The sequence below is a fragment of the Propithecus coquereli genome, unplaced genomic scaffold (genome assembly GCF_000956105.1).
Source record: "Propithecus coquereli isolate 6110/MARCELLA unplaced genomic scaffold, Pcoq_1.0 Scaffold507, whole genome shotgun sequence".
Taxonomy (NCBI): domain Eukaryota; kingdom Metazoa; phylum Chordata; class Mammalia; order Primates; family Indriidae; genus Propithecus; species Propithecus coquereli.
Genome location: NW_012150919.1, coordinates 1219862 through 1245929, shown reverse-complemented (window position 1 = coordinate 1245929; position 26068 = coordinate 1219862). Strand labels below are relative to the sequence as shown.

General features: G+C 39.6%; 1 protein-coding gene and 1 pseudogene across 1 annotated transcript in view; both read right to left on the bottom strand.

Annotated features, from left to right (window-relative positions):
- Window positions 1-2975: 2975 nt before the first annotated feature.
- LOC105820105 lies at window positions 2976-5681 on the bottom strand (annotated as a pseudogene).
- Window positions 5682-7230: 1549 nt separating this feature from the next.
- ADAMTSL3 (ADAMTS-like 3) overlaps window positions 7231-26068 on the bottom strand; it is a 291707-nt gene continuing 272869 nt past the window's right edge. The window contains exons 27-30 of the mRNA XM_012656530.1: window positions 23270-23468; window positions 19945-20045; window positions 8024-8238; window positions 7231-7337 (exon numbers count right to left, since the gene is read on the bottom strand). Coding sequence (XP_012511984.1) covers window positions 7231-7337; window positions 8024-8238; window positions 19945-20045; window positions 23270-23468 — 622 coding nt within the window. The remainder of the gene's footprint in view (window positions 7338-8023; window positions 8239-19944; window positions 20046-23269; window positions 23469-26068) is intronic.

The following is a 26068-nucleotide window of genomic DNA, read 5'->3' as shown; positions in this document are numbered from 1 at the left end:
AATGGTCAATCACCAATTAAAAGACAGAAATTGCCGGAGTGGATCAAAAACAATATCCAACTATATGTTGCCTATGAGAAACCCACTTTAAATATAAAAACACATATAGATTAAAAAGTGAATGGATAGAGAAAAATATACCATGCTAAACTAATCAAAAGAAAACTGGAATAGCTATATTAATTTCAGACAGAGCAAACTTCGAAGCAAGGAACGTTAGCAGGGATAAAGAATGGTATTACAGAATAAGGGGATCCACTCTCCAAGAAGACGTAACAATAGTTAATGTGTATGTGCCTAACAACAGAGCATCAAACTACATGGGGTAAAAACTGATGAAAAACAGATGAATGCACCATCATAGTTGGAGACTTCAACACCTCTCTACCAGAAATAGATTCAGTAGGCAGAAAATCAGTAAGGACATAACTGGACTCAACACCACCATCAATCAACTGGATATAATCGACATCTATAGACAACTTTATCCAACAACAGCAAATCACACATTTTTCTCAAGCTCACATGGAACATTCCCCAAGACAGACCACATTCTGGGCCATAAAACACACCTTAACAAATTTAAAAGAACAGAAATCACACAATGTCTGCTCTCAGACTGCAATGGAATTAAACTAAAAATCCTAACAGATAACTGGAAAATCCCCAAATATGTGGAGATGTTAAACAACACATTTCTAAGTAACACAAGGATTAAAAAAAAATCTCAAGAGAAATTTAAAATTATTTTGAATTAAAATGAAAATGCAATTAAAAAATTTGTGGGATGTAGCAAAAACAGTGCTGGGGGAAATTTATAGCACCGAATGCACATATTTGAAAAGAAGAAAGATCTTAAATCAATATTCTAAGTTTACACCTGAGGAAAGTAGAAAAAGAAGGGCTAATTAAATCCAAAGTAAGATGAAGAAAAGAAGTAATTAAAATTACAGCCGAAATCAATACAACTGAAAGCAGGGAATCAATAGAGAAAATAAATGAAATCAACACTGGTTTTTTTAAAAGATCAATAAACTCAATAAGCCTTTAGAAAGGCTAAGAAAAAAGAGAAAGGACACAAATTACTAATATCAGAAACAAAAGAGGGGACATCACTCCAAATCCTATGTATATTAAGAGCATAATAAAACAACAATATGAATGATTCTGTGCCCACACATTTAATAACCTAGATAAATCAATCAATTCCTTGATACAATCTAGCCAAAACTCATGCAAAGATATGATCTGCTGAAACTCACACAAAAAAGAAATAGACAATCCGAATAGTCCTATATCTAATAAAGAAATTGAATCAATAATTGATAATTTTCCAAAACAGAAAGCACCAGACTCAGATGGGTTCCTGGTTTATTCTACCAAACATTTAAGAAAGAAACTATACCTGTTCTCTATAGTCTCTTTCAGATGACAGAAGCCTCATTCTCTGAGGCCAGCATCATCCTGATATAAAAACCAGACAAAGACATTACAGGAAAAGAAAAGTACAGACCAGTATCACTCTGAACATAAATGCAGAAATCCTCAGCAAAATATTAGCAAATTGAACCCAACAGTTTATCAAAAGAATTATACACCATAACTAAGTGGGATTTATCCTAGCTATGTAAGGCTGGTTTGACATTCAAAAATCAGTTAATGTAATCCATCACATCAACAGGCTAAAAAAGAAAAAATCACATGATCATATTGATATATGCAGAAAAAGCATTTGACAAAATCCAACACTGATTCATGATAAAAATTCTTAGTAAGCTAGGAATAGAGGACCTTCCTCAACTTGATAAAGAATATCTATAAAAAACCTACAGTTAATATCATGCTTAATGGTGAGAAACTCAAAGCTTTCCCACTAATATCAGAAACAAGGCAGGATGTTCTCTCTCATCATTCATTTTCAACATCATATTGGAAGTCCTAGCTAATGCAATAAGACAAGAAAGGGGAAAAAGGTATACAGGTTGGGAAGGAAGAAATAAAACTATCTTTGTTTGCCCACGGTATGATTATCTATGCAGAAAATCCAGAATAACCAATAAACTCCTGGAACTAATAAGCAATTATAGCAAGTTTGCATGCCCGGTTAATAAACAAAGTCAACTGCTTTCCTGTATACTAACAATGAACAAGTGGAATACCACTTACATTAGCGCCCCCCAAAATGAAACACTTATATATAAATCTAGCAAAGTATGTACAAGATCTACATGAGGAAAATTGCAAAACTCTGATGAAAGAAATCAATGAAGAATTAAATAAATAAAAAGTCCATGCTGGTGAATAGGAAGACTCAATATTGTCAAGATGTTAGTTCTTCCCAACTTTATCTATAGAGTCAATGCGATCCTAATCAAAATCTCAGCGAGTTATTTTGTGGGTATTGACAAACTGATTTTAAAGTTTATATGGAAAGGCAAAAGACCCAGAATAGCCAGCAGAATATTAAAGGAGAAGAACAAAGTTGGAAGATTGATACTACCCACCCTCAAGACTTACTAAATCTACAGTATTCAGAACAGTGTGGTTTGAGCACATGAACTGACACTAGATCAGTGGAACGGAATAGAGAACTCAGAAATAGACCTACGTGAATATAGTCAACTGATCACTGAAAAAGGAGCAAAAGCAAAACAATGGAGCAAAGATAGTCTTTTCAATAAAAAGTGCTTAAACAACTAGACATCCTCATGCAAGGAAAAGATGAATTAAGACACAGACTTTACACCCTTCACAAAAATTAATTCAAAATGGATCAGACTTAAATGTAAAACACAAAACTATAAAACTCCTACAAGGTGACGTAGGAAAAAATCTAGGTGACTACAGGTATGATGATGATTTTTATTTATTTTCCCCAAAACAATACAGCTCTTTTATTGTATCATTAAAATATCACAGACCAGTCTTAGGAATCATCTGGCGTCCTGTTTCTGTAGCTGGACAACTCTTACGTCTTATTCATCAGCCTGCCGAACTGTTCCTTTCTCAGAAACATAGATATCATCCAAATTTTTTCGGATATCATTGTTTATAACGACTGTGGCTTGCTGAATCAAAGCAGCTGGGCTTGAAACACTGTTGTTTCCTTCAAGGATTAACTATCCGGGCTTGAGATGCTAAACAAGCAACACCTGGCCTCATCCAAAATCTGTGAATGTATTTTTCACCCAAGGAATTTTGGAGTTCACCAAGAGACCCATTATTTTGGATGATGACATTGATGGGGAAGTGAGCACACACAGACCTTGTCTTGTAACGGAAGCCCAGTTACCACCCTCGACCACGTTCTATATATGACCACAAATAGTGCAAATGGTAGCCGGTTCCTTTCCATTTACCCAATGTTTGTCAAACTGGAGCTCTTTTTCTTCCCTGAATTCTACATTGATGTGATTGAAGTCCCTCCACAGGGCCCCACAATAACTGTGCATCCCTTCAGAGTGACGCAGACATTTTCTGGAATGTCAACAGTCTTATTGCTGAGAATGGTCTTTATTCTCACAGTAGATGCGGCAGACGGTGATGACTTTTTAGACACAGCACTAAAGGCACAAACGAAAGGAGTAACTGATAAACTAAACTTCACTAAAATTAAAAACTTTTGCTCTGCAAAAAACACTGTCAAGAGAATGAGAAGACAAGCCACAGACTGGGGGACAATAGTTGCAAAAGATATATCTGATAAAGGACCCTTATCTAAAATATAAAAGAATTCTTAAAACTCAACAATAAGAAAACAAACAACCCAATTAGAAAATGGGGCAAAGACTTTAATAGACACCTCACCAAAGAAGACTTACAGCTGGCAAGTAACCATTTGAAAAGATGCTCTACATCACATGTCATCAGGGAAATGCAAACTAAAACAATGAGATATCACTGCACAACTATCAGAATGGCCAGAATCCAGAACACTGACAACACCAAATACTGGCAAGAATGTGAAGAAACAGGGGCTCTCATTCATTGCTGATAGAAATGCAAAATGGTCCAACTGTCTTTGAAAGATAGTTCAGCAATTTCTTACAAAACCAAACATACGCTTACCATATAATCCAGCAATCATTCTCCATGGCAATTTACCCAAAGGAGCTGAAAATTTATATCCACACAAACACCTGCACATGGATGTTTATAGCAGTTTGATTCATAATTGCAAAAATCTGGAAGCAACCAAAATGATCTTCAGTAGGTTAATGGATACATAACCTGGATGTGGTACATCCAGACAACAGAATAGTATTCATTGATAAACAGCATTGAGCTATCAAATGGTGAAAAGACATGGAGGAACCTTAAATTTTATTACTAAGTGAAAGAAACCAATCTGAAAAGACTATATCCTATATGATTCCAACTATATGACATTTTGGAAAAGGCAAAACTTCGGAGACAGTAAAAAGATCAGTGGTTGCCAGGGGTTTGGGATGAAAAGTTGAGAGCAAGGAAGATTTTTAGGGTGGTGAAAATACTCCGTGTGATACTCTAATGGTGGATACATGTCATTATACATTTGCACAAACCCATATAACGGATAACACCATGAGTGAACTCTTATGTAAACTATGGACTTTGGCTGATAAAGATGCATCAATGTATAATAGGTCCATCGATTGTATTAGTAACAAATGCACCACTCTGGTGGGAGATGCTGATAACATGGGAGGCTGTGCATGTATTGGGACAGGAGGTATAAGGGAGATCTCTGTACCTTCTGATCAATTTTGTTGTGCAACTAAAACTGCTCTTAAAAAAGAGTCTTTTAAAAAGGGTATTGGTACCTCTTGCTCTCCCAACTACCACCTGCTTCTATACCTGTTTCAGCCTGTTTGTTTGGGACTTCTTTCTTCTGCTCGTGACATTCTTTTAAATATGATTCACAAGATATAAATGAGTGGGCTGTGGGAATTAGAGTGAATCTTGTATGATCTGCCCTGAATCTTGTAATTTACACTCCAAAGGACAGTCCAGGGCTTTGAACCCCATCAGGGTTGCTCCTAGACGAACAAGGGGGCAGCCAAAGCGACAATACCCAAGGATACCAAAAACATAACACAAATAAGCTGCCTACATTTGTAACGATGCCACTGAATAATAAAAGTAAATTTATTTCTGAATTACTTAAGGATCATGAAAGAGAAACATTAACTCTCGTGTTATAAAAACAGTAGTAAAATACAGTACACAGGAATGTCATTTGAGTGATGACAAAAGTATAATAGCAAATGAAAAACAGCAACTTTTAACTTTAAATACCAATGTGAAGCAATTTAATAAGAAATTTTGTTAATAAGAAAATATATGTCCCGTGTCTTTATTACATACTGTACAAAATAAAATATTGCACCTTTAATTCATATAATAAATATATACAAAGAGTATTTTACAAATGATCTTTCTTTTAATTTAATAACCTTCAACAATCATATGTGAGTGATGATTAACAACTCATGGGCTGGTGTGTCCTCTTCATTTTCCCCTTCCCCAGCCACCAAACCCTCCACACACAGCAGTGGCCCCCCATCCCCAGCCACCAAACCCTCCACGCACAGCTGTGCTCATCCCAGTGTCAGTGAGGCTCAAGTTGACAAAAGGGACCTGGTGCTCAGAACATGGCAGAGGAACGCAGCAAGCCTGTGCACAGACAAATCCAAAGCCATAATGCGCTGTTCACTTATTATCGACCAGGGACTAGGTCCAGCACAACCTGCTGCAGGTAACTTGATTGCCAACAGGCGGCGGGCAGCACGTGTACAGGCAGCTGGGACGCTGAATAAAGAAGTATGACCACTTATTTGGGGTTGCGTGTCCTCTAAAGCCGTAACTAGCAGGATGTAAGAGAAAGAGCCCCACAGCCAAATCAGCTCTAGAACTTACGATTTAATGTAAGCCTGAACCTACTTCAGCAACAACATTTACTGCAAACTTAACCTCCACCCTGACACTATCACTAACACCAGGATTGGCCCTAGTCTAAACCCAACCCAATCCTGACCTAACCCTAACCACTAAAGCCAACTCTAACCTTAGCCCTAACTCAACTTCCTTTCTCACCTAACCCAGTCCTAGCTCTAATCCTAAAACTAAAATTTACCCTTGCCTTTTTCTCTAAATCCTAAACCAAATCCTAACTCGAACCCTAAAACTGTAACTTCCAGCCTAACCTAATTCACTTTGGGTTTACTGAAAAAACAGCTCAGATTAAAACAATTATTTACTATAAACAATTCTTTTCAACTATCATGTTTCTTATTTAGATTACTTTCTTATAAATTTTCCAAAATAAAAATCCTCAGGAATACTCTTCTATGCATAAATTAGGTCTAATAAGGCTTTGATTTTTCTGTTCGTGTGCAAGAGGATAGTGCTTTAAAAAAGTTTCATTCACAGCTCTTAAAAAGAAAGCTTTGAATACACTTCAAGATCAGTAGAAAAGGTCAACTTTCCCTCTTCTTTGACTTCCAAGATGCCTCACGTGGTCACGGACAGATTTCTGCAGTTGTGAAAATGGCAGCGGAATCTACTGCGTGTCGTCTTCCACGGGAGCTCTGAGAGCAAGGACAAGATGCCATGCCCCTGCGAATCCTTGGGTCGGTCAGTGTCGCAAGCCTGTCCAGAAAGAGTGTCTCTTTTTCACAGACTAAACTTAAGGATCTACGAAAATGCCACTGGCACCGACGTACCTGGCCAGAGCTTCTAAAATGTAAATACCTGTTGAAACCCTACGACTTGGGAGAAGTCATCAGGTGCTGTGCTGCCCAAGTCTTCAGGATGTGCCACTCTGTGCTAGTCTATAAACCACAGGCCCGAGGCAGCGTGTGCTCATGCACTCACGGTCGTGGAGATTTCCTGCTCCGACAGGCCCCAAGAGGCCCCAAGCGCAATGGCACGTGTGCTGTGGTTAACCCTGGAATACATCAATTTTAAAAACTGGAATTATGGGGGGAGGGGGCAAGGGCAACATACGTAACCTAAACATCTGTACCCTCATAATATGCTGAAATAAAAAAAAAAATTGGAATTAAAAGCTGACCTTGGGAAAATTTCACTTTACAAAATTTTAAAAGTGGTGTTTTCGTATGAACCTCTCTTTGACCATAGATTCTAGAGTCTTTTAAGAAATATATGTTTTTGAACCAGTGACATGGGGAAAAAAGCTTTTATAGTTTCCTTTTATCTTCACAGCAGCATCATGACCCCTCCAAAGGTTTATCCTTCTTGACACGCCTGGCAGCACCTTTGTTTGTAGAGGTGTAGAGAGCACAAGTTAAGATGCTTCACGAACACACAGTAGTGAGTTGTGTCTGTGCAATCTCCTGCCAAAAAGAAAAAAATCCATAACACACAGCTCGTTAGAGACCTAGTAAAAAATCATTTGAGTTTATGAAAACCATACATTGAGATCACAGAGTGAGGTGAAGAAATTAGCTTTGGGTTAGGGCCGTTGCCTTGCACTAGAATCGGAGGTGCATTGGACTCTGTTCCCAGCTCGGCCAAGCGGCCTCCCACTGCTCTCCGGGGACCTCCCTGCCCCACCGGCCCATCTGCTCCTCTCCGTGCTCAGAGCAGCAATGTTTAGCGTCATGTACCCTTTGGAAAACTTATGAAAGCTACGGACCTGCTCCCTCGAAAAACAAACCTATGATTAATCTCTACATATACTTTCAGGACATTTGCGTACCTACACAAGCTCATCCATGGAATCTCTGTCTTGGCAGATGAGACCACCAGGCAGAAGAGAGGTGTGTGGAGAGGCTGCCAGTGCTTGTCAGAAAGTGTAACCCATGATGCTGGCACCCTACTAATTCAACCGTGTTTTCTCTAGACAACACAGTTGTACCCACATAAAGGAGCTAATCTCCTACGGTCCCAAGCTACCACATCCATTCAGATGGGACCCTGACAAGGCAGGCACAGAAGGGTCTGATGTGGCAATGGTGCCCCAGGGGCTGGCGCCACCAAGGCCCCTGGGGCAGGGGTGCTACCTGAGAGGGGTACATACTATCACAGGAAGGCCCGAGGCAGTGCCGCCAGGAAGCTGGTTTCCGTTTCTGCGCACAGCGTCTCTCGGCCACGGGTTTGCAGCTCCTTGTGTGCACACAGTCCACCTTCCGAGACTGGAAGCCCCTGCCGCAGGCTGCCGTACAGGGCCTCCACGGGCCTGCGCGCCAGCACACGTCACAGGCCCCTGACGTGCAGTTCCTCCTTAAGCTGGGCCTGAAATGAAATAAAACGGAAAACAGGAGAGGCAGGGTGTCACTTCTTGTCGGGACCAAGCCTTTTACCCTATTATACATTCCTTGTACTAAAGGTTTGACAGTTAGGACCCTGTTCATCACTGATTTGTACTGTTCGTGTTTGGCTAAGCAAAGTAGTGGTACAATCACAACCATAATCGAAATAATTAAATCACTTCAGAATATAGGCAGTTTTCAAGCCATTGAGAATGACCTTACAGTCCATGGACGTTAGCCCCAGATATATTAGGAAGGTTCTGGAAACTGTCACAGATACATGATTGGGGAGAAGGAAGAAGACCTAACTTAGAAAAATTCAATCCAATAAACATTTACTTACAGCTTTTTATGAGTCAGGCACAGGAGTACAAGGAAGTAGAAATGGGTAAAATACACCCCTAGTGCCAAAAAATAGTTCAAAAATATATGGTAGAAATCAGCAAGTGACCAATTCACCAAAGTATGAGGCAGGCTGGAATCACTCCACTGAGAGAAGGCCAACAGTGGGAGCTCACATTCAAAGTTTACACGAGAAAAATCAACGGGAAGATGTGGGTGAGTTGTACAAACGCATCCTTGCCCTGGGAAAGGCTTCCCTCCCCATTGACGGTGGATTGTAAGACGTCTTGGTCTTAGACTCTTCCATCTAAGACCAAGACATTCCCCTCTTCTAGGCCATGCAGTCTGGGGTGACAGTGAGGACATTCCTCACTCCCAGGGGCTGAGAGGCCCTGTTAGATACGCTCTGATGAAGACAGCATGGCAAGCAAACCATGTGTTTTCACTGATTTCCAACGCCACGTCGAGGCACTGCATATCAAAAGATACGCTCTCCTGGTAAGTGCGAACAGATCAATTTAGGCAAGGAAGGGAATTATTTACTATAATGGCCTACAATAAACCACTTCAAATTTGTTCATAAGCCTTAGGTTTTCTGTTCATAAGCACTTGAAACATTCTGAGTCTGAATTTACAAGTGAGCAATCTTGTCTGCTGAAAGAAGTGCTCTTACGTTTACATTTAGGCCACACCAAGGCTGTGGTCAGGAACTACCAAAGCCCATTAGGGAAGAAGAATCTCTGCCTGATTTCCCTGCCCTTTAAAACAGAACAGAAAGTTAAGACCCTCTGATTTCTGAAAAGATATTTACTTTGAAGGATGGAGTCACCTTAGTGGACCCACTTTGGGAGATCTGTCCTTATTCCCTAGGGCAGGGCTTCTGGAAGATACACTGTACCGTGTGAGGATGTGCTCCCACCCCCAAAGGTGAATGGAAGAGAGCCCTCACTTGAGAGGGCTCAATAATTGTCTTTCTCTTGGGAATTTGGAGGTCACTGGATCCAGATATGCAAACCCGAAGCTTGGAGTAGTGGTGGCCATATTTTGCCAAGTGGGCCAGAGAGATAGAAAAAAACCCAGTTTTTGGAAACAGCAAAGAATGAAGCAGAAACCCACAGAGCCATAGAGATGAGGAGAGGGAAAAATAAAAACCAACCCAATGACTTTCCATGTCTTAGTTATAGTCCTGCCTGAGGTCTGATGGCATTCACTCTTTGGATTCTATGAGACATTTTTATAATATTATTAAAAGCTCCTCTTCCTGCCACGTAAATCTATAAGGAGTGTTGAAACGCCACTGGAAGTGTGATAAAATGGAAAATATTGTGAAAATCTATAACTTCTCTAAGGGAGAGTATTGCACGTAACTGGAAGTAATACTTCGATTAGCCAGTAGGGGGAGACCCCACCAAAGGGTTTACTTAAGAAATAATACTATCCCACCAAACCGTTTATAAGGTTAATGAGGTGAGAGTGGGGGGTGTCCTGTTAACTGCTTTTGTTTTCCCCAGCGGGTATGAATCCTAGGGACCAAAAGTTGGGTCGATTTGAACAACAGAGCAGAGCCTCATTACTCCTCAGCATCTCCTCATACAGAGATCAGCTTTTCTACTGAAAAAGATTAAACAAATATTCAAAAAATATTCAAAAGAATATATTTAAAATGATACCAAATTGTGCACAAGTGTTGGGTGGTCTTGTCTTATTAATAAATCCCTCAGTCTCTTTGCATAAATCATTCCAAGTTGACTTTTGCTGTTTCCAGTCCAAAGGACTTTAACATAGCCACCTCTGCTCCAGCGGAAGGCCGGGCTCAGTGGGAAGTCAGAAGGAACCACCGAGCTTCCTAAATATAAAGAATGAGAGGGCAACAGGGACCTATGGACCAACACAGAAGCTGAAGCCCAGGATAACTCAGAGGCGGGTAATTGAGAACTTGCTAAAAAAAAAAAAAAAATGCAAGGTTGGTCCAGCAGAGGGCATCACTTCCTCCCAACCAGGGGCAGGAATCAGGACAGGACTCAGGACAGGGACACCTGAGCCAAGTGGACATAGTCTGGGCACCAGCACTGTGCTCACAATTCGGGCTCATGTGTTTTTCTACATGAAAAACGAATGCAGAAATGGCAGCAGAAATCAACGCAACCCTGTTTCTACTAGCTTTTCTCAATTTCTCATTTCTATTCAGTCTGGCTCCACCCCTGCCTCAAATAACTCCTTTAACCGTCCGTCAGAGGGAGCTGCTGATTCTGAGGGCAGTGGGTCACAGCCTGGCTGGTTATCAGAAGTGGGCAGAAGAGGGTGGCTGTAAAGAGATGCAGGTTGCCAGGCAACCTCCGGAAGGTTCTGATTCATTAAGTCTGAGGTGAGGCCCAAGAATCTCTATTTTACAGAAATTTCCCAGGCAATTCTGACTCTTGGCTGAAGTTAGCAATCACCAGTTTGGGAAGCAAACTTTCTATGTCCTCAGCATTTTCTCAGGTCCCCATGTTGTCGTCTTGCCAAGATTCTGGGCTAGCTCGACCCTGACAACTCCCCTGCCCAACTTTTCGATGGAGGCCACACCTCCTGAGCTCTTCCCAAGGCCAGAAGAAGGTCCAGCCGACAGCCTGCCCACCACTGATCCTCCACCCACAGCCACGAATGGCTGGAGCCTTTTAGACACCCTCTAACATTTCCCAAGGCCCCACTATGGCAACTGTGGGGTCGGGGTTCCATTGCTCCCTGTCCACATGCTCTGAAGGAAGATCTAACACCTCACCTACCTACACCCTGCAGCCGGCACACCGATTCAGCAGAAGAGGTCTGGGGGGGAACAGAATTCAACACTGCAAAAGGAACCCTCGACAGCTCTTACTCTAACCAACTTAGTCCTTCGTCCATAAACTACCAGATATTTGAGGAAAAATTACAGCATGAAAGAAAAGCACCAGCCTGTAAAAACAGAACAGTCAACCCTGGAGGAAAGAGAAATAAAAGAGAAAATGAATAGTAACCTGAGTCCTTCCCTCCCCGTAGCTTTAGAAATTTTTCTGCTATTATTTTTAAGAAATTTCTACCCTTTCTTTTCACTCCCATATCTCATTGCCTAAAACTCGATTTAGTCAGATTTTGAACCTCCTGATAGACCCTTTCATGCCTTTTATCTTATCTATTATATTTTCTGCCTCTTAGTTTTGCTGCTTTTGATTGGAGAGTGCACGGCTCATCCAAGGAATTGAAAGAAGGACAATGTGGCTGGAACATGAAGAGTAAGAGAGTGTAAGGTCTTGGATGAGACCATAAAGGGAAGCAGGACTTGAGCACGTGGCATTTTACAAAACACATTAAGGATCTTCTTCCTAAGAGCAAGTAAGGCCTCTAAAGTGATTTCAGTCTAGCAGAGACATGGGTTGTGGGGCGAGTATGATCAGATTTGCGTTTGGGAACACGCACGCCAGCTGCAGTGTGGAGGCAGGATTGGAAAGGAGCATCATGGATGCAGAAGCAGTAGGTGGACGGCTGTGGCACAGGACCAGGTGAGAGATGATGGCAGCTTGGCCAAAGGTCATGATGGCAGAAATGGAAAAAATAGATGGGTTCAAGAAAAAAATACAAGGAGTCAAAATGCACATAAAAAGTAATTAGAAAAATACAAATTACAATGGGATATAACTTTTCATCCATCAGATTGGAAAAATTTTTTAAAGACCTATATAATGTTGATGAAAAAGGGGTGACTCACACAGATTGTTGATATCAACATTTTGATGGTAATTTGGTAGTATCAAAATGAGCATGCCTACCAATTCAATTCCATATCTAAAAATCTACCCTATAAAAATATTACACTTTGTGCACAAAGATGTATGTTCCAGGATGTTTGCTGCAGCATTTGTCTTTAATAGCAAAAAAAACTGAAACAATCAAATGTCCATCAGCAACAGAATAATGGAATATTAAGTACAACAACTGGAAAGAATAAAGTTAATCTTTACCAGATGGGAATAGTCTGTAATATATTATTTTTTTGTTGTTCTTGCAGATCTTTTAATATGTATTTATACACATGGATTTAAATGTATGCAATTTTTTTCTAAATGTATAACAATAAAACATTTTATTTGACAAGTTTCTGGTTTATTTATTCATTTATTTTAAAATATTAAGGGGGTACAAGTGTTTTTGTTACATGGATAACCTTGTATAATGCTTAAGTCAGGGTTTCTGGTGTGCCCATTACCAGAATAGTGTTCATTGTACACAATAGGTAAATTTTTTCCTCTTTCCCCCCTCCCACTCTCCCCACTTTCTGGTTTCCAATGTCCTTTATATCTCTGTGTGCCTTTGTATACCCACCGTTTAGCTCCCACCTATTAGTGAGAACATATGGTGTTTGGTTTGCCGTTTCTGAGCTACTTCACTTAGGATAATGGTCTCCAGTTCCATCCAAGTTGCTGCAAATGACATTATTTCATTCCATTTTATGGCTGAGTAGTACTCCGTGGTGTATATATATACCATATTTTCTTTATCCACTCATGTATTAATGAGTAGTTAAGCTGATTCTACATCCTTGCAATTGGGAATTGGGCTGTGATAAACATTCAGGTGCAGGCATCTTTTTTATAAAATCACTTCTTTTCTTTTGGGTAGCTATCCAGCAGTGGGATTGCTGAATCGAATGGTAGGTCTACATTTATTTCCTTGAGGAATCTCCATACTGTTTTCCTTAGAGGATGTAATAATTAGCAGTCCCACCAACAGCATATAAGTGGTCCTTTCTCTCTGCATCCATGCCAGCATCTGTTGTTTTTTGACTTTTTAATAATGGCCATTCTGATAGGGGTAGTTTAATTTGCATTCTCATTGTAGTTTAATTTGCATTTCCCTGATAATTAGTTATGTTGAGCATTTTTTCATATTTTTTTTGCCACTTGTCTATCTTTTTTTGAAAAACTTCTGTTCATGTCTTTTGCCCATGTTTTTATTTATTTTTTTCTTGCTGATTTGTTTGAGTTCTTTATAGATTCTGGATATTAGTCCCTTGTCAGATGTATAGTTTGTGAATATTTATCCTATTCTGCAGGTTGTCTATTCACTCTGTTGATTATTACCTTTCCTGTGCAGAAGTTTGTCATTTAATTAAGTCCCATTTATTTATGTTTTTGCTGTATTTGCCTTTGGGGTCTTAGTCATAAATTCTTTGCCTAGGCCAATATCTAGAAGAGTTTTTCCTATGTTTTCTTCTAGAATTTTTATGGTTTCATACCTTACGTTTAAGTCTTTTATCCATCTTGAACTAATTTTTGTAAATGGTGAGAGATAGGGGTCCTGTTTCATTCTTCTGCAGGTGGCTATCCAGTTTTCCCAGCACCATTTATTGGATAGAGCTTCATTTTCCCAGTGTATGTTGTTGTCTGCTTTATCAAAGATCAGTTGGTTATAGCTATATGATTTTATTTCTGTGTTCTCTATTCTGTTCCATTAGTCTATGTCTCTACTTTCATACCAGTATTATGCTGTTTTGGTTACTATAGCCTTGTAGTATAATTTGAAGTCAGATAATTTGATGCCCCTAGATTTGTTCTTTTTGCTTAAGATTGCTTTGGCTATTTGGGCTTTTTTGTTGTAGTTATTGTTCCAAATGAAGCTTAGGATTATTTTTTCTAGATCTGTGAAATATAATGGTGGTATTTTGATGTGGATTGAGTTGAATTTGTAAATCACTTTGGGCAGCATGAACATTTTAATGATGCTGATTCTACCAATCCATGAGCAAGGGATGTTTTTCCATTTGTGTCATCTATGATTTGATTTCTTTCATCAGTGTTTGATAGTTGTCCTTGTAGAGATCTTCCACCTCTTCAGTTAAGTACATTCCTAGGTATTTTATTTTCTTTGTAGCTATTGTGAATGGTATTGAGTCCTTGATTTGACTCTCAGCTTCACTGTTATTGGTATATAGAAATACTACTGATTTGTGTACATTGATACCACAAGCTGAGACTTTGCTTAATTTATTTATCAATTCTATGAGTCTTTTGGTGGAATCCTTAGGGTTTTATAGATACAAGATCATATATTGTTAGCAAACAGGGATAGTTTGACCTCTTTTCTGATTTGGATACCCTGTATTTCTTTCTCTTGCCTGATTGCTCTGGCTAGGACTTCCAATACTACGTTGAATAGAAGTAGTGACAGTGGGCACTTTCGTCTTGTTCCAGTTCTTAGGCAGAATGCTTTCAATGTTCCCCCATTCAGTATGATGTTGGCTGTGGGTTTGGCATATACGGCTTTTATAATTTTGAGATATATTCCTTCTATGCCTAGTTTGTGGAGGGTTTTTATCATAAAAGGGTGCTGCATTTTACCAAATGCTTTTTCTACATCTGTTGAGATGATCATATGATCTTTGTTTTTGCTTCTATTTATGTTGTGAGTCTATAATATTATATATTCTTAAGCATAAAAAGCAATTTAAATAAAAATAAGTATAATACATTAAAAAAGTTTGATACACAGATATGTATGTATTTGTGTTGTAAATACATTTTTGTGAGTGCAAAGTAAAACATCTGGGATGATATGCATACCAATCTGTGTGTGGTCTCTATCTCCTCAGCAAAATAGGAAACTAGGTTGTCTGTTGAGAATGAGAGCAGCTGTTCCAAATATTTTCCATTTGAGGAGAATAGTTCTGGCTTGAAATCGTGTTGTAGGGAATAAGAGATGCAATTGACTCTACATTGCCAAACCTTACTGAAGGCTCAAAATGGTAACTGAGCCAATTGTCAAGGTCATTCCATTTTCTCCAGCAAGACTAGTATGTGGAGAAGGAAGAAATAGCTAGCAATTAAGCACCTTCCATGACCGAGGCTGTTTGGGCACTTCACACTAAGCCAAATAATTAAAACTTTCCAACTGTAAGTTCACATTGATAATAATACCCCATTTTGCACATTGGACCACCTAGTCCAAGATCATACAATAAGAGAGTGATAGAATTCCAAAGCCCCTGACTAGTGTACCTTCCAGGCTTTCTCCCCACTTTCTGCTGGTGGGGGTGCTACTCTCTGGGATGGCAGAGCTGCCAGATGGAAGGTGTTTGGATCTCTGGATGACCTCATGAACAAAGTTTTTCTAGCCCTAAACCATCTATCAGCTCAGACTTTTATATAAGAGAAAAGCAACCAAGTGGGCTTCATCCCAGAGATGCAGGGATGGTTCAATGCAAATCTATAAATGTAATTCACCACATAAATAGACGTAAAAACAAAGACCATATGATTCTCTTAATAGATGTAGAAAATGCATTCGACAAAATTCAGCACTCTTTTATGATAAGAATGTTTAACAAAACAGGCATAGAAGGGACTTACCTAAAAATGATAAAAGCCATATATGACAAACCCACAGCCAACATCATAATCAACAGGGAAATACTGAAAGCATTCCCACTTAGAATTAGAAACAGACAAGGTTGCCCTCTATCACCACTTACATTTAACATAGTGCTAGAAGTCCTAGCCAGAGCAATCAGAAAACAGAAGGAAATCAAGGGCATCCGAATGGGGGCAGAAGATGTCAAACTATTGCTCTTTGCTGACATCATGGTCCTATACCTAGAAAACCCCAAAGATTCTGCCATGAGACTCCTGGAATTGATAAATGAATTCAGCAAAGTCTCAGGTTACAAAATCAATGTACACAGATCAGTAGCATTCCTATATGCCAACAACAGTCAAACTGAGAACCAAATCAAAGACTCAATATCCTTCACAATAGCAACAAAGAAAGTAAAATACCTAGGAATATATTTAACTAAGGAGGTGAAAGACCTCTGCAGGGAGAAATACAAAACGCTGAGGAAGGAAGTAGCAGAGGATGTAAATAGGTGGAAAACCATACCATGCTCGTGTGTCAGCAGATCAACATTGTTAAAATGTCTATACTACCCAAAGTGATCTACAGAGTCAATGTAATCCCTATTAAAATACCAACATCATTTTTCGCAGATCTGGAAAAAATAATTTATGCTTCTTATGGAACCAGAGAAGACCCTGGATAGCAAAAGCAATCTTAAGCAAAAAGAACAAACTGTGAGGCATCAATTTGCCAGACTTTGAGCTATACTACAAAGCTATGGTAACTAAAACAGCATGGGACTGGCAGAAGAACAGAGACAGAGACCAATGGAACAGAACTGAGAACCCACATATAAAACCATCCTCATATAGCCATCTGATCTTTGACAAAGCAGACAAAAACATACACTGGGGAAAAGAATCCTTATTCAATAAATGGTGCTGGGAAAATTGGACAGCCCCATGTAGAAGACTGAAACCGCACCTCTCACCTCTCACAAAAATCAACTCACAAGGGATAACAGACTTAAACCTAAGGCACAAAAGTATAAGAATTCTAGAAGAAAATGTTGGAAAAACTCTTATAGACATCAGCCTAGGGAAAGAATTTATGAAGAAGACCCCAAAGGCAATCACAGCAACAACAAAAATAAATAAATGGAACCTGATCAAATTAAAAAGCTTTTGCACACCCAAGGAAATCATCATGAGAGCAAACAGACAACCTACAGAATGGGAGAAAATATTCACATGCTACACATCCAATAAAGGACTGATAACTAGAATCAACATAGAACTCAGGAAAATGAAGAAGGAAAAAAATCAAACAACTCCATTAAAAACTGGGCAAAGGACATGAACAGAAACTTTTCAAAAGAAGACAGACTAATGGCCAACAAATATATGAAAAAATGCTCAACATCTCTAATCATCAGGGAAATGCACATCAAAACCACAAAGAGATAGCACTTAACTCCAGTGAGAATGGTTTGTATCAAAAAGCCCCAAAACAACAAATGCTGGCATGGTTGTGGAGAGATGGAACACTCATATACTGCTGGTGGGATTCAAACTAGTACAACCTCTATGGAAAGTAATATGGAGATACCTCAAAGAGTTAAAACTAGAACTATCATTTGATCCAGCAATCCCATTACTGGGCATCTACCCAAAGGAAAAAAAGACAGTCTACAAAAAGGAAATCTGCACTCGAATGTTGATAGCAGCACAATTCATAATTGCAAAGATGTGGAAACAACCCAAGTGCTCATCAGCACATGAGTGGATTAATAGAATGTGGTATATGTATACCACGGAGTTCTACTCAGCCACAAAAAACAGTGGTGATCTAGCACCTCTTGTATTATCCTGGATAGAACTTGAGCCCATTCTACTAAGTGAAGTATCACAAGAATGGAAAAACAAGCACCACATGTACTCACCATCAAATTGGTATTAACTGATCAACACTTATGTGCACATATAATAATAACATTCATTGAGTTTTGGGTAGGTGGGGACAGGAGGAGGGGATGGGTATATTCACACCTAATGGGTGCGTTTTGCACCGTCAGGGGGATGGACATGCTTGAAGCTCTGACTCGGGTGGGGCAAAGGCAACATATGTAACCAAAACATTTGTACTTCCATACTATGCTGAAATAATAATAATAATAAAAAAAAGAGTAGAGGAAGGGACACCATTTAGGATGCCACTGTAGTCATCCAGGTGAGAGATGTTGGTGGCTTTGACTGCCATGGCAGTGAGATGGGGAAAGGGTATAGATGCCAGGTACAGTCATGGGCCACACAATGTCATTCAGTCAATGCCAAACTGCACAGATGATGGTGGTCCCAGAAGATTATAGTGGAACTGAAAAACTCCTATCACCTAGTGATGCCATAGCCATGGGAAGATGACAGGGCAATACATGCTCACGTGTTTGTGGTGATGCTGGTGTAAACAAACCTACTGTGCTGCCAGTGAGATAAAAGAATAGCACATACAATCATGTACGGTGCATAATACTTGATAATATATGACTATGTTACTGGCTTATGTATGTACTATACTTTTTTTTTTTTTTTTGAGACAGAGTCTCGCTCTGTTGCCCGGGCTAGAGTGAGTGCCGTGGCGTTATCCTAGCTCATAGGAACCTCACACTCCTGGGCTCAAGCGATCCTTCTGCCTCAGCCTCCTGAGTAGCTGGGACTACAGGCATGCGCCACCATGCCCGGCTAATTTTTTGTATATATTTTTAGTTGTTTGATTAATTTCTTTCTATTTTTAGTAGAGACAGGGTCTCGCTCTTGCTCGGGCTGGTTCTGAACCCCTGAGCTCAAACGATCCGCCCGCCTCGGCCTCCCAGAGTGCTAGGATTACAGACAATGAGCCACCGCGCCCGGCCTATACTATACTTTTTATCATTATTTTAGAGGGCACTCATTCTACCTATTTAAAAAAAAGTTAACTGGAAAACAGCCTCAGACAGGTCCTTCAGGAGGTATTTGAGAAGACACTGTTATCAGAGGAGATGACAGTTCCTTGCATGTTACTGTCCCTGAAGACCCCCCACTGGGACGAGATTATAGAGCTAAACAGTGACATTGATGGGCCTGACTCTGTGTAGGCCTAGGCTAACGTGTGTGTTTATGTCTCAGTTTTTAACAAAAAAGTATAAAAAGTAAAAACTAAATAATTGTAAAATTAGAAAAAAACTAATAGAATAAGGATATAAAAATATTTTTGTACAGCTCTACAGGTATTTGTGTTTTAAGCTAAGTGTTATTACAAAAGAGTCAAAACATTGAAAAAATAAAAAGTTGATAAATTTTAAAAGTTCAAAAAAAAGAGAAAAGGAAACTCTACTCTTATTTAAGCCCCACAAAAATATAAAAGTTTATTTTATTATCTGCTAAAACACTGTGCCAGTATCTTAATCAAAATAGTTTCTAATCAGAGGAATAAAGCATTGAAAACATTAGGAAGATTTAATCTGTAAAGCCAAATGAAATATTACTGGGCTTGACCAACTTTGTATATAGAGGAAGAAATATCTATTTTCACTGCTACCCTTTTTTCCTTTCAGGGTGGTTTTTCTTTACTTAACAACCAAATAATTTGTAATTTTAAATAGTACATATTAACTGATAATTCAGTAGAATATATACTATTGAGGATGGCACTAAGGAAATCATAATCTTTTTCTTTCTTCTTTTTTTTTTTTTGAGACAGGGTCCCTCTGTCTTGCCGGGCTAGAGTGCAGTGGCCTGATCATAGCTCACAGAAACCTCAAACTCCTGGGCTCAGGTGATCCTCCTCAGCCTCCCGTGTAGCTGGGAATACAGGTGTGCTCCCCCATGCCCAGCTAATTTCATAATTTAACAGGAAACTGTCAATTATGAGAGGTGACAGACACCAGAAACAGTTCCATTTTCAGGCAGTTATAGTCAGGACTGGGGCGGGAGAGAGGTGTGCTGCCCTAGGGCGGGGCCGGTACCTCTTTCCGTCATCACAGTTGGAGTCAGAGCTGTTGTGGTGTCCACAAGCTGCATGACGCTGCTGCGTCCTCACAGCATGACCCATGCAACGTCCAGGACACTGGAACAAAAGCACAACACAGTGTAAACCTGTGAGCTCACGCATGCTGTGCATCCTAAGATCACGTACCGAAGCAGGATAGCCGAAGACCAGTTACAAGGGGACCACCTGTTACGGGATCAGAGTGCAGCTCTGTGGACCAGACACCCCTCCTTCAGAGCAGCAAGATGCCTAAGCTTCCCCTCCCTTCCTTTCCACCCCTGAAACTTAGACCACCTCTGGGGAAAGGACTGGGAAAATCTTGAAGCGACTGGGCTTAAGTCCGGAAATGACTGCGCTTAAAACCATAAGTAACTGCCAAATTTGGGTATTTCTGTTGTGAGCAAAAATGAAGGCTTGTATGCTAAGGTAAGTTTAATGACAGGGAAAAAAATAAAAATTTTTGACATGCAGTCCTTAAATTTTTACTAGTCATAATAATGTCTATTGATTTCCTTATAATTTATTTTATACTTGAAAAAGTCTTTCCCATCATGATAGTTCTATTTGTGTTTAATAACTTATATATTTAGCTCTTTAATCGAGTCATAATTTATTTTGATGTATACTCTGAGTTTGGGCTCTGATTTTACTTATTTTTCTTTTATTAGTAAGAAGCTTTATTGAGTCATAATTCACAAACCATACAATTCACTATTTAATGTACAGTTTAATGGTGTTTTGAGTTGCATGATCTTTACCACAATCAATTTTAGAGCATTATCATCATGCCCGAAAGAAACCCCCTACCTTTAGCAGTCACTCCTAATTCCTCCTGTCACCTCTCCCAACAGGCCAAGGCAACCACTAATCTACTTTTGTCTCTGCAGATTCACCCATCCTGGACACCGTGGATAAATGGTGTCACCCCATATGTGGTCCTTTGTGTCCGTCATCCTTCACTTACCACAGCATCGTCAAGGTTTAGTGATGTTGGAGTGTGTACCAGTACTGCGTTCCTCTAAGTGGCCAAACAACATCCCACAGTGCAAACATGCCACGGTTTATCTCCTCGTCAGTTGCTTCCTCTTTTTGGTTATTAGGGGTTATTATTATTTGTGTTGTTTCCACTTTTTGGTTATTATGAATAATTCTGCTATGAACATTCATACAAATTCGTACCAATTATTGTGTGGACATATATGTTCATTTCTCTTGAATACAGACCTAGGTCCTACAGTAGCTCTATGTCTAACAATTTGAGGAACTGTCAGACTGTTTTCCAAAACGGCTGCACCATTTTATTCACACATTTCCACCAGCAGCGTAGGAAGATTCCAATTTCTCCACATCCTCACTAGCATGTGTTACTATCTCTTTTCCGGACTAATGCCATCCTAGTGGTTGTACAGTGGTATCTCATTGTGGTTTTGATTTGCGTTTCCCTAATGACTAATGGCAAGCATCTTTGCACGTGCCTCTTGGCCATTTGTGTAACTTTAACCAAGGATTGTCTATTCATATCCTTTACTGATATTTTAATTGGGTTGTTCGTGATTTTATTATTGAGTTGTAAGTGTTCTTTATATATTTTAGGTATAAGTTCCTTTTCAGTGTATAATTTTTAAGTATTTTCTCCCATTCCATGGGTTGTCTGTTTCCCTCTTGATGGTGTCCTTTGTAGCACAAGTTTTTAATTTTGATTTAGTCTAATTTATCTATTATGGTGATTCTTACTTATGCTTTTGGTGTTATATGTAAGAAATTATTTCCTAATCTAAACCATGAATATTAATGCCTATGTTTTCTTCCAACAGTTTTATAGTGTTAGCTCCTAAATTTAGGTCTTTGATCCCATTTTAAGTTAATTTTTTGTGGTATAAAGTAGTGAATCCGATTTCATTTTTTTGTATGTGAATATCCAGTTGTCCTACACCATTTGTTAAAAAGACTACTCTTTCCCCATTGAATGTTCTTGTCAGCCTTATACAAAATCAACTGACATAGATATATGGGTTTATTTCTAGACTCAATTCTTCTATTTCACTGATGTATATATCTGCCCTAAGCCAGCACCACACTGTCTTGATTACTGGTAGCTTTTTAGTAAGTTTGGAAATCGGGTAGTCTGAGCCTTCCAACTTTGTTCTTTTTCAAGATTGTTTGGGTTATTCTGAGTCCCTTCCATTTTCATGTGAATTTTAGGATCAGCTTGTCAACTTCTACCAAGAAACCACATGAAATTTTGATAGGGATTGCATTCAATCTGTAGACAAATTTGGGAAGTATTGTGTTATTAGTAATAATGTCTTATATCTTTCCATTTATTTAGATCTTCTTTAATTTCTTTAAAAAAATTTTTGTAGTTTTATACCCTTTATTATTATTTTTCGAGACAGGGTCTTGCTATGTTTCCCAGGCTGGTCTTGAACTCCGGCTCAAGCAATCCTCCCACCTCAGCCTCCCGAGTAGCTGGGACTACAGGCATGTATCATCATGTTTGGCAATATCCTCTATTTTTTAAAGCCTTTTTTCTCTTCTGATTAACTGCCTTTGAACTTTAAACCCACTTAACATGGGTCTGTTTCTGTGCACTAATTATACTCCTAACCTGTGTCTATTCCTACACTAATGCTGCACTATTTTGCTCACAAGTTTTGTGTCATGCTTTGACATAGGATGAGGAAAGTCTCTCTACACCTCCAAGAATTTGTTTTTCTAAAAATTTCTTGTCCTTATTATCACATTGTTTCCCACATGAATGTCAGAATGATCTTGAATTCCACAAAAAAGCTCTACTATGATTTTAATTGGAATTGTATTACATGCATGAATTCATTTAAGGGAATGAACATTTTTATAGTACTGAGATTTTCCATTCAGGAATATAATAGGTCTTTTATTCAACTTTTGCTTTATGTGTTTCAATAATGTGTTATATTTTTCTTTATGGCTTCCTATACACTAAAAATAATTTTTTCCTAAGTATTTCTATTATGATGTTATTAAAGGTAGCATTTGGGATACAGGTTCTGAGACTTCTGTGTGGATATCACCAATGTTCTTGTCCTCCTTTTCCAGAAGGTTCTTCCTATTCCTACTGCCCTAAACTGCTCTACCTTAGAGCTTCTATTATTGCCCCACTATATTCAAAGGACCCAAACTTGGTTCACTTTTGTACTGGAAGACAGAGACACTACGATTTCCAAAACTCCGCCCCCTGCCCCGACCAAAAGAAAAGTTTATTAGAAACAAGGCAATGATTATAGATAGTGCTGTCTGCAGAATGGATCTATTAGCTTTACCTGGCTCCCTGGTTCCCGTTGCACACATGGATGAATGGAACATGGTTTTCTTCCCAGAGGCCTGTCTCTCGGGGCACATGCTTTTGGAGACGCCACCTGCACAGTCCCATTGGCTTTTGTCCTCTTGCATGTCACTTGCCGACTGTGGAATCCTTCACCACAAGACACAGAGCACTCTGACCACAGACCTGTGAACCACCTAGGAACAAAAACTACAGGATCTTAGTAAGGACTGGAATGCCAGACCTTACAGGAAGTCTTGTCAAAAGAAAAAGATGCTAACACCACGGCTGTTTCGAGCTGTCACAGGTCGTTACGGACATGAGCAAAAGCATAACTCCCAGCCTTATTCTCAGATTGTTTTTACCCAGGGGAGCAACAGAGTCACCATCTAGGGATGAACAATATGGGAGTGGCGTAGAGCCGTCTGCAGTTTATCAAGAGTCATTACTTAGTGGCCCTAGAGGATAAACCCGGGGCAAAATTAGGTAGAAATTTCAAAAAGGCAGATCTCAAATTCATTGACACCAAAGGGAAGAAAATATTTATCAAGCATCTACGTGCTGCTTGCTCTGCAAGATACTTACATGTTATCTTATGTAATTCTCATAGTATATACGTTCTTGTAGGGAAGAAACTGATATCCAGTGAATTAAATAACTTGGCTATGGTCACATGACAAACCTGCCAACAGAGCTGGGATTGGCTTATAGATTTATTGGACCCTACAGTTCACGCTTTAATGATTGTAGGAGGCTGAATTTGGAGCTGGATACCTTTGAGGTGTTGCGTGCTTTGTCACTGAAGATGTTTGAGCTGCTGCTGGGATACTAACCTGAGGTCCACCATTATCCAAGGGGGACCTTGTACTTGGATGATAAAAGAATTACTTCTTCATTGTCACTAAGAACTAACTGCAATTTAGTGTTTCCTTCATTGTAAAAACATAGAGCCACACACTATAGTGGTATTAGTAATACCTGTGATTTTGTTACCAATAGAAATCACAGGTATGTTTTACACGTCACATTATAATTGTGGCAGGTATCCGAAAGTATTTATATCCATTACCATTTCAGAATTAAAGTACAATTATACCTTGTTATTGGGTGTGTTAATTGAGAAGCAAATCTATTATTGTGTAACACATTTTAAAGTACTTCAATATGATTGGTTTCTTTAGTAACCAAACATATTTTATTTTATATATTTAAAAATCTTGTTCTGAGAAGGTATCCATAGGCTTCTCCAGACTACTGGAGGGGACCATGACACAGGCATGTTAAGGACCCTTGACGTGGAGCAATCTAGGATCAGAGGATCTCTGTGGTCTCTCCTAGGTATGAAAGTGAATGACTCTGCTTGTTCTAGGGGTGTGCAAAGGCTTGTGAGTACTTAAGACACAAGTCCGCTGGTAAATTCCCCAACGTGGATTCTCTTCATTTTGTGAAAATCAAGAATTGACATAAAGCCACTTCCTTGTATTTTGTTACCCCTAGTTATTATCGCATATGCCTGCTGCTTTCCGCAATTTAGTCCTTAGCATGAGATCTTCCTTTTAAGAATGACATTGGGTACTGGAAGACATGTCACTGGCTGCCCGCAATATTGATAGTCCTTCTAAAAACATGCCTCAAGGCGAATGTCTTGTTTTACAGTGTGACCCCGCCCACCACTCTCCCCCAAGGCACAGGTAGTTGGATCTAGTGTGGGCATCTGCACAGGGCAGTGAGCTGTACAATATTAAGCATTCCTCCACTTTCTCATCAGTGAAATGAGGTTGATAATACTATCTGCCTCATAGGTTTGCACTCCATAAATGCCCCGTTTTAATTTTTTAATGTGGATTTTGGTGCCATTTGGTCTATTATCTGCTATAGTCTGTGCTCAGATCAGATAAGCAGGGTGAGGGAGATAAGCCCTGAGACAGCAAGATCGCCCAAGGCCTCCAAATGAAGGGACTTCAACTCCTTTACTCATTTTAGTCAGTAAGTAAATATTTACTGGTCACCTACTATGTGCTTAGCACTCTCTTAAAACACTGGGGATAAAGAGACGTACAAGACAGACACAGCCCCAACACTAGGGAGTTTAGCCTTTGTCCTAAGCAATGAGAAGTCATTGATGGGTGTTAAGCAGAGGACCACCATGACGAATTTGTTTTAAAAGATCATTATTCTTAGAGAGTGGACAAAGTACTCTAGGGAGGGAGACAGGAATCAGGAGGCTCCTGGAGCAGTCAGAGTGAGAGACAGTGATGGCTTGGAACAGCAGACTTTGACAAGCATGGATGGAAGCGAGAGAAGAAGGGAGTCTAGGATGTGGTCATTGAATCTGGAATATTGGGGAGGGATTAGGTTTGGTGGAGATCATTTGTTTTATTTTGGACATCTTAAAATTACAGGTTTGTATCATCTGTTACTTAGAAAAGTTATTAATGGTTTTACCTCCCGGGCCGAGTCTGGGGAACTGTGTGTTTTTAACTAGTGCCTCTGGTGATCCTGCCCCACTGCACCGTCTTCTAAGTCAACCTGTGAGACCAGCCTCGCCAAGATCTCAAGGGACCGATAGCACCGTGAGTGCAGGAAGCAGACCTGGGGGTGATTCAGAGCAGGGGCTTCGCAATCAGACTGTCCCAATCTGAATTCTGGCCCTTGTAGCTATATGGCCTGGGGGGTTCCCCACGGTAAAACGGGAAATTAACAACATCTGCCTTGTAGGCGATTGTAAAGTGATCCATGTAAAGCACTGAGCAGGATGTCTGGTACACAGTAAGCGCTAAACAAATCTTGGCTATTG